At 39.2% G+C, this 10,181-nt stretch overlaps 1 protein-coding gene across 1 annotated transcript in view; it reads left to right on the top strand.

Annotated features, from left to right (window-relative positions):
- The first annotated feature begins 228 nt into the window (after nt 1-228).
- ELAVL4 (ELAV like neuron-specific RNA binding protein 4) overlaps nt 229-10,181 on the top strand; it is a 149,284-nt gene continuing 139,331 nt past the window's right edge. Inside the window, exon 1 of the mRNA XM_012639383.1 lies at nt 229-349. Within this exon, the coding sequence (XP_012494837.1) occupies nt 332-349 (18 nt within the window). The 5' untranslated portion in view covers nt 229-331. The remainder of the gene's footprint in view (nt 350-10,181) is intronic.

The following is a 10,181-nucleotide window of genomic DNA, read 5'->3' as shown; positions in this document are numbered from 1 at the left end:
CTTCACTCATAATTTAAGCACAGCACAGGTAGCAGTACTGGAGGAAAGGGAGACTTCCTCATACAACACTTTTAGTACACACTGATGTCAAGCCCGGAACCAGGCTCCAGGGCCACAACGGGAACCCAACTCGAAGGGGTCTGTCCTGTCTCCGCGCGAGGCGCCCCCTGGAGGCGGCGATGGGGGTGGCGGAGCCGCGGTGCTGGGCAGCCCAGCAAGCGAGCCAGTGAGCTACTGAGCGAACGCTGTGCGACTCGGCGGACGTCTTCGCTTCCGCCGCACCCCGCCCCGCCCAGCCTCCGCCACCGTGGTCGACCGGCCGACCGGGAAGATGCGCCTCAAGAACCAGGTAGCTGAGCCTCAGCGCCCGCCGGCACCCCCGACGCCCCGCCCACCCGCTGTCACTGCGCCCGCGGCCATCCCCGCCACGTGGCCGCGACTGGCTTCACCCAGTGGCCAGCCACAGCCTCCAACTCTCAGGGACGGGAGGAGGGGTCTGCGGGCTCGTGCTAGACGATGCCGCCCCCTCGCTCCTCTGACCCGGGGGCCGCTGGCGACCCCCTAGGCCGCCCATCTGGCAGCTCTGGCGCCTTGGGCTTCCCGGTCACACCCCCGCCTCCCTCCCGAGATTTCTCGGGCGGCACGGGAGACAACTGAAACTTGGGTGGGCGCGCGCCCGCTCCCCCGCGACAGGCGACCCTACAGCGCAGAGAAGCCGCAGCCCCACGCCAATCCCCTCTGTGACTTTTCAGAGCCATCCTCAGGGTGGCTTTGCCGAGCATACTGATGGCGCCAAAAAGTCCGGAGGGCTTAGGGCGATCAGGGCCCCAAGGCGCTGGACGCGCTGGCGCGGATCCTGAGGGGGCTCCTCTGTGTACGAGACTCTCTAATTGTCACACAGGGAGAGCAGCATCCTCCGCTGCCTTTCCTCCATTACAGCCCGCTGTGGACCTGGGACTTGAGATATTTCTAGATGAGATTGAGAAGGCGCTTACGTTGCACTAAGTAGTACTCATGTTTAGCTGAGGAAGAAGGAGGCTCAGGTGTTGGGTGGGATATATTTGCGTGTTATAATTGTTGCCTCTTTGGGCTGAGGTTTGTCATACGCATAGGATTTAGCAAACACACGTCCTTAAGCCTTGAACGTACAGGAGACCAATTCATTTCTAAAGGGAGAGAACCTCCCCTCCCCCAACATATGTTAAGGGACTTTGGGAGACCACGGGAAACCGAGGGGAGGGATTTCTAGAAAACAACTCCAAGTCTGGGGGGAGAATGAGTCATATTGATTCCCAGGATGTTAGCCTATACCACTCAAGAGTGATAATGCTTATAAAATCTTCCCTCTGGGGAATTAAATACCCACCTCCGCAACACAGTTTGTCATGAGCTCTGTGGGTTCCTTTAAGCCTATCCATGTGCCTTACCTAAATGCCTTAATTTAGTAAAACCCCTTGAAGAGGCTGCCTCACATTACCCTCCTGCATTTATGCACTTGGTTTTTCATATTTTATAATACTTGCAAATTGACACTGAACAAGCTTTAACCTCCGTCATTTCAAAGTAAGTTTGATGTTTTAAGTGAGATGTGAATGGAGCTCCATTCATGAAGGAAGTAATCTGTGTGAAGTGTTTTGTAAATGTGAGTGGGTTGAGTTTAAAACACTGAATAAAATTAATGTAACAAGGCATCAAAAGGTTCAATCCAGATGTTTGCCTCCTTGCTTCCTTAATAAAGTGACAGTACAGTGTTACACCGTGACTCTCCTTGTGGTTCTTGGGTAGGGTAGACTGGGGCACTGTGGTTGCCCATGAGCAAGTGGATGGTTGGATTCCTTCATTTTTTTAAAGTACTAACAAAATCCTTGGGGCTGATGGGGTTATGACCTATCTACCTATACAGAGGATTTTTCCTCTCTACTAACTACTCTAGACATATCTGAAGGATTTGCATGCGGGTTTTCAGTTGAAGATCGTGTAAGTAATCCTCTTTAGTTATCATTAGTATTAGCCTCTGAAACCTTTGCTTGCTTGTGAAGATAAGGTATTTGGGTGTGGATTTTAACAGAGGTGGGATTGTGAGTTAGGGCCGGTGGCCTTACTAATTCCTCTACTTAGTATATGTTTTGGGTTAACAGAAAACTCCCTAGCATTTGTGTAGAGGCAATATCATTTAGCATGAGGGATTGTAATTCAGATATTCTTGGTTCAGGTCTGGCCCCACTACTCAGTACTTATGTGACTTTGCATAATTAATTTCTTGGTCTTTTTTTCCTTTTCTTTTTTCCTCACAGACAGATGGGAATGATATTAACCTTGCAAAGTCGACATGGAAATTATATGGAATACTATGTAACAGTGCCTGCCATGTGGGCACTCAGTAAATACTCCTGTTGATAACTAAACGTAAACAGTAGCTATCACCATCACTGCTTCTACATCTGCTTAAAAACAGATACCCATAGTTGGGTGGGGAGATTAACTGCAAAGGGGCAGGAGGGAACTTGCTATGATAAGTTTTTCAAGTGGAGACAAGACAATAATTATTAATAAAATGTTTTTAAAATATAAACTCACTTATCCAAACATTAGTGGTCATAATCTTTTCAAACATTAAGTCTTGGGAATACAACCAAAAACCATGATGGAAGCAAAAATGTTTCTGAGAAGCAAAAACATATGCGTAAATAGTGTGCTAACTTGTTTACTCATTGGCAAGCTCCTCAGACCCTCCCTCAAGCCTTTTGATTTTTACTTCAGACATATTTCTAACATGCTTATTAGTTTCTAGTTTCTCAGCCTACAGAAGATTAGAAGTCTTGCTAGGTAGAAAGAGACACACTACAAGTTTCAAAAAATGTTAGCTGTAAGTGAGAGGCAAACAAAGTGTAAAGATAAAACATGAGAAATCAGTCTTAATCTTGGGTAGAAGTAAAAACTGAATTAGAGTATTGAATAATTATTGCAGGTTTTGTTGGAAATTTCAGTTCCATTCTTTAAATGGGTTAAATTATGGTATACTCTATTTTAAAATGGAGATAGTATATAATGATGTATTTTAGAAAGATTTCCATCTGATATGATTAGAATATAATCTTTGGTTTGTTAAAGGCAAGCTTCAGTTACTGGAAATTTTACTTAATGTGAAATGATTTATTCACTCATGGTACTGCATAAATGAGGCATCCATTGACTTGTGATTTTTGATTGGGAACTAGCTTTTTAAAATTGCATTCATCTTTTGATGCAACAACGTAATGAAATGAATTATACATGGAGTATCAGTTTGCTAGGGTTGACATAACAAATACCACAGATTAGGTGGCTTAAGCAACAGAAATTTATTTCCTTTCTGTTCTGGAAGCTAGAAGTTCAAGATCAAGATATTAGGAGTGTTATTTTCTGAGACTGCTCTCCTTGGCTTGTAGGTGGCTATCTTGTCTCTGTCTCTTCACATGGTCTTTCCTCTGTCTATGTCCTAATCTCCTGTTCTTTAAAGACACCGGCCCTGTTGGATTAGGGCCCACTCAAATGACCTTATTTTACCTTAATTACCTCCTTAAGGCCATATATCGAAATACAGACACATTCTGAGATATTGGGGGTTAGGACTTCAATATATGAATTTGAGGGGACACAGTTTAGCCCACAACACATGCTATTTCGTAAAAAGCTGTATTGGTTCTTTCAAAATAATTCAGCTGACCTGTTTCATATTCTGTAGCATATGAAATAGTTCAGATTTTAATTGTTGTTTTGGAATAGTATAACTTAGATTTAAATGGGAGAAACCCCAAAATACTCGTCATATACCAATATATATCTACATAGTACATAATACAAACCTTTTATGTGTGAAGCTGATTACAACTGAGTCCGAGTTAAGGTCATTGCCCAAGCTGAGTGTAATCTGTGATAGGGTTCACTAGAAATCATGTCCTTCATTGATCAAGAAAGATGGCTGTGTAGTGACTTCCTAATCATTCTTGCCCTATGGTAATGGAGGTAGAAGGTTTGACTTCCTTGAAAGAAACCAATTACTTCTTTGATACTTTCATACCTAGTTATCTTTTGAGCTCTTTGACCTTCTAGGTATCTGTGCAACAAAATAATTATACTAATTCCTTGATGCACATTTTCTACATATTCAAGCCATGAGTTTATGGATCCAAATTTGCTCCACAAGCAACCTTTGTTCACTCAGATCAAAGCCTGCCAATAGTTTACTTGGAGATACCTAAACTGCTTACTTCATGGTTTATTCTCCTTACTAATTTGAAGTTCATCTCTGTTCTATATGTTCATGCAACAGAATATATTTTATCTAAAGAAAAGAAAAAAATCTCTGAACTTATGTTGTGCAAAAATGACTCCCAAATGCATTATGTGTTACTATCGGTTTGTGCTCATTTGCACAGCCTCTGAACAACTGGCAAAGTAGCTAGTTTTGACGTTGCAGCTGCCACTGAGTTCCTGGTTGCTTTAAGAATTTTTAAATTTTATTAATATAATGACAGAGTTTACAGTTATTCACAGCATATTAGTTGCAAACACTTATTATGTATGGTACCAGCTTAATGCTCAATCTTACGTTTCCTTTAATAGAAATGTTGCGGCTTTTACATTTAATTATAATGTGGATTAATCATCACTTATGTGAGTTTTCACCTAAGAGCGAAAATTTTGGAACAAATTATAGTTGGGATGAGTCTATTAGATTTAAAATATAACACCAAAATAGCTTTCCGTTTGTGCTTTTAAATTTTTCATTGACAAAACATTGTTAATGTCACTAGCCTCCTGAAACCATTATGTGTAACTGATTGGATGATTGATTGATTCAGTAAATATTTATTGAGTGTCCAGTATGGGCCTGGCCCAGTTGTAGGTGCTTGGAATAATACTCAGTGAATAAAACGTAACTATCCCTGTCATCAGGGGAGCAAGGGGAGATAGACATTCAAAATAACCATAATAAAGAAGTATATTGTATAGCAAGTTAGAAGGTTATAAGTGCTATGGGGGGAAAGTAGAGTAGGATAAGGAGGATAGGGATTTGGGCAGGAGATTGGAATCTTGAATAAGATAAACCTCCTTGAGAAGGTGACATTTGAACAAAACTTGATGAAGGTGAGGAAGTTAGTTATGTGGCCATCTGGACAATAAGCAGAGGGAACAGCCAGAGCAGAGGCCCTAAGGCAGGAGTGTACCTAGAGGGGTTCAAGGATCAGCAAGGAGGTCAGTATGGCTAGAGAAGAGTGAACAAGGAGGAAAATGATTATAAATCCAGTTATAAGGTTTGTATGCTGCATAAATATTGTCTTAAATATTGTCTACCAATGAGTAGATAGATGCTTAGAATAGTGGTTCTCTGTAAATGCTTGTGGAATGTTTCTTTGGCAAATGAATTGGTGCTTATAAGAACTGGCTCTGAACTGCAATAGAAAATGGAAAAGACTTCTGGAATTGTTGCTAATTCTGCTGTTGGCAAAAGTTAGAATTGGAGTTAGAAAAGGGGGAGGACAGGAAACCAACATGGTCAAAGCTAATGGGTGGATGTCTGAGTCCTGCCTGACCACAATCACACCTACCTTGCTAGGGGAATTAATTTTTCACTTATCTGGTACTGAAAAATCATTTGGTACTGAAAAATTCCTTTTCTCTTTGGTTTTTGTCCTCGTGATTGGAACTTTCAATCAGAAATAAAAAAATTTCAGTGTAGGGAATACCCATGATTTGAAAGTTTGAGATCTGTCAACCTTAGGAGACTCATACTACAGACTAGCATTATTCTTTCTTGTTTATTTCTTATAGAATAGATCCTGTAATTATTATAGTTGTGCATTTTTTTTACATTTTACAAAGTATTTTTGCATACGTTATCTCATTTGACCCTCCCAGCAAATCAACGTGAGAGGTGAATAGCCATTATTAAGTTTTGGGCTAGGCATTATCCATTTGCCCTCAAGATCTACTCTCTACTCTTTTTCTAATCCTTTCTGTGGTCTTAAAATTGACCTTCATAGATTGCATCAGTGAGCTCCCTTGTTCTCTTCTGGAAGGATTCAACCAAAGAGGGGCAGTGGCAGGATATCTGTGGCAGAAGGGAAGTGAATTTGGGGTTTTATTTCTCCAGCTACTTTCCTGCCAAGCTGCTGGTTAGCAGTGGCTGTGTAGGGGCCACAGCACCTGTCCAGTCTTCAGCCACAGCTTTCTTTCTGGACTCTCTCAAGGTCTAGGGCTGGTAATGGGTCTCCACTGTTGCTATCCCTTAATGACTTAACTTCATTATTTCTTGCTCAGTTTCCCTTTTTGAGTGTGCCTTCTGTTTCCTGTTGAGACCTTGACTGAGACACTACTTTAAAAATCACAACCTAGAGAAGTTGGGTGACTTGCCCAATAATAGACATCTGGTGAATGACAGAGGAGGGACTTGAATCCTGGTTTTGTCACTCAGAGGCATAATCAATTCTGAATATACTACAAAGGAACCTATTCCAACTGGTAGATACTTTTGAAAAACCTTTCTACTTTGGTCTCAAATTAAAAGTATATTATATGGGATATTATTTATTGGTATCCTTTAACTATGAATGGCCCTTTTAAAGAATAGGGCTCTTTAAAAAAGAAATACACCCTTCCTCCAAAAAAACCCCAAACATATCATATCTTCATAAGAGAAATATGGAGATAAAATCATTCAGAATGGTTGCTTTTGGTTGTTCACTGTGATGAATAGTGGGGACAGTGTGAATAGTTAATTAATAATCTGTCATTTCCCTCTTTCATCTCTCTTCTTGTCTATCATAAAATCCTCTTTACTCTTTATCCGACTTTTCAGTCTCTTTCCCTCCAATTGGTCACCAATATCAAATATTGTCTCTAAAACATCTGACACTGTCATTTCTCTGTTCCCCACCATCTACAGGATGAATTCCAAGCCTTTGGTTTGACATTCTTCATCTGTCCTCACCCTTGTATCTAACCTTATGGCCTTCTATTTTCTTCCATTCAAAACCTATACTTGCTCCCGTGTTAAATTATTTGCGGTTAATAAAAAATGGTTCTCATTTGCTTTTGCCTTTTTGCACTTGCTGTTCTTTCTGCTACAATATCTCCATCCTTGCTCCTAGTTCCATTGTCTATTAAGAGAACCACTTATCCACCAGGTTTCTATTGGAAAACATCACATGAAACTTTTTGTACCCCACAGGCTGAGCTGACAGATATAGGGAAAGAAGCTCAACTCTCTGAGGACAAAGATGAGGTCTTATTTATCATTGTTTCTCCTGAGTCCCGCAGCCTAGTCTAGGGCTCTGTGCTTAGTGGACAATCAATAAGTTATTTATTAAGCAAATGACTTAGTATGAGGTTCCTTCAACCCACACCTTTACAAGAAAAATTTTGAAGTTGTTTTTGCTGATTTGAATTAAAATGTTAGAAAGATGGGAGTAATGAGAAAATAAAAAATATAAATTTTGAATGGTCATCAACTACAGAGTTCCTAAATAAGGAGTCTATGCCATAGAGTTATGTTTTCACTGCAGAAGGATTGAGTAGGACTCTGTACAACTTTGGTCTCTTTTCCAACCTGTGATTGATCTGTGTTAGCTTACTTTGCTGCTAGTATAGAAAGAATTTTCTTTTTTTTTCCCTAAAGATTGGTTGGCCATCTTTTCTCTACATCTCTGATAGTAAAGGTCTTTTAGTTCTCACAGCATGAGTTTCTGAACAAAGGGTCATCTGGGAAGCAGCGAGTTTTGAGGATCTTACTTAGGTCATTGGAACTAATGTTCTGGAAGTACATGACTGTCATAATAGAAGTCAGACCCCAAGTTGATATTATTAGTAAGAGTTTTGTACCACAAACACTCCCAGTCCATTCAGACTATCACTTGTTGAGGGGAGAATGATACCAACTGTAATACTACACAGTCATGCACCCTATAACAACATTAAGGTCAATGATGAACTGAATGTACAATGGTTGTCCTGTAGGATTATAGTGGAGCCGAAAAATCCTATCACCTAGTGACATTGTAGCCATCATAATATCATAGCACACTGCATTATTCACATATGTGTGGTGATGTTGGTGTAAACATTATATAAAGTATATAATACTTGATAATGATAATAAATGGCAATATTACTGGTTTATGTATTTACTATACTTTTTATCGCTTTTTTAGAGTATACTCCTTCTACTCATATAAAAAAAAGAAGTTAACAGTAAAACAGCCTCAGACAGTAGATATTCCAGAAGAAGGCATTGTTATCATAGGAGATAAAAGCTCTCTGTGTGTTATTGCCCCTGAGGACTCTCCAGTGGGACAAGATGTAGAGGTGGAAGACAGTGATACCAATGATCCTGACCCTGCGTAGGCCTAGGCTATTGTGTATGTTTACGTCTTAATGTTTAACAAAAAAAGTTAGAAAGAAACTCTTAAATAGAAAAAGGCTTGTAGAATAAGGATATAAAGAGATAAAATATTTTTATACAGCTGTACAATGTATTTGTGTTTTCAGCAAAGTGTTACTACAAAAGAGTTAAAAATTTTAAAAAATGTAAAAGTTTATAAAGTAAAAAAGTTACAGTAAGCTAAAGTTAATTTATCATTGAAGAAAGAAAAATATTTTTATAAGTTTAGTGTAGCCTAAGTGTACAGAGTTTGTAAAGTCTTACAGTAGTGTAATGTCCTAGGCCTTCACATTCACTCACCACTCACTCACTCACCCAGAGCAACTTCCAGTCCTGCAAGCTCCATTCATAGTAATTGTACAGGTGTAGCATTTTTCATCTTTTATTCTGTATTTTTACAGAACCTTTTGTATGTTTAGGTGCACAAATCCTTACCATTGTCCTACAATTGCCTGCAAAATTTAGTACAGTAAGGTGCTGTCCAGGTTTGTAGCCTGTGAGCCATAAAGCCCAACTATGTAGTAAGCTATACCATCTAGGTTTGTGTAGGTACACTCTATGATGTTCACACAATGATGAAATCACCTAATAATGCTTTTCTCAGAATATATCCCCATTGTTAAGTGACACATGACTATACTATAATTCAAAGTCAAATTACTGTGTTGATTAGGTATATATGGTAGAAGAATAGAGCTCAAGAAACTTTTGTATACATGGGACAATTTTGTGCATTGAAATAGTATTTCCCTCACCTTCGAGGGTGAGGTTTATTGTTTTGGGATATAAATTATGAAAGGCTAGAGTATTCTTATAATAAGATAATTTCAAAAGTGGTACCAAAACATTTTTACCAAATTAAAGTAAGTTCGAATTTTCTTTCCTGATTTTTGAAATGGGAGAATCACATTGTACAAAGGGGAAGTAATCAGAGTAAACTAAAATTTAGTGATTTGTCCACTAGTCACAAAGTGGTGTCACACAGGAATCACAATGGACCCTGACTTGCCTTTATAGATAAGTTCTATTCGGTGGGAGACATTTTCTAATTCACAAGTCAGAGAACAGACTTAACAAATTTACCAAACAAAATTGGGCTAACCAGTACTATAAACACTGTCATAACAACCAGTCACCACCATAATGGAAAACTAGACAGATATGAGCTAGATTGACATTCAGCAGGGATAAGGACAGGACAGGATATATAGGAAGAAAAATCAAATCACAAAAAAATTAAGAAGGAAAATGTTTATAAGTAGCAGCATTATTCCCTATGTTTGTTATAGCACCCTTTCGCTTTTCTCTTACACTTATCCACATATTAATAGAAATGGTGTTATAAAAAGAGCATTAAAATTGAAGATTAAAAAGTAAAAATGGAATGCTATATTAATGGTAAGAATTCTGGGGTAATTCTTTTATCATAAGTGTTCTTGCTCCTGTATTCACTATTCTAGTTATTGGTACTACCATTGCTCAGTGGCCCTAAGCAGAAGAATCTTGAGGAATTATCTTAGACCTGTTCTTCTGCCTTACTGTCTGTTTTAAGTTTTCCAGTTTCTGGGTCCAGATACTCAACCTGATTCCTTTAGTTAGCCAACATTTATTGAGTGCCTAGAATGTGCCTAGTAGAATGATATAAACAAAAATTGCAGCCCTTGTGGAACTTACATTTTCTTAAACACCATATTTCTCTTATTCTAAGATAAGACTTCTGAAATAGTAATGCATTTTACAATGTTAAAAAAAACTAAAC

Source organism: Propithecus coquereli, unplaced genomic scaffold (assembly GCF_000956105.1).
Source record: "Propithecus coquereli isolate 6110/MARCELLA unplaced genomic scaffold, Pcoq_1.0 Scaffold14, whole genome shotgun sequence".
NCBI classification, from domain to species: Eukaryota; Metazoa; Chordata; class Mammalia; order Primates; family Indriidae; genus Propithecus; species Propithecus coquereli.
The sequence above is the reverse complement of the archived record's forward strand: the minus strand, read 5'-3'. Positions and strand labels throughout refer to the sequence as shown.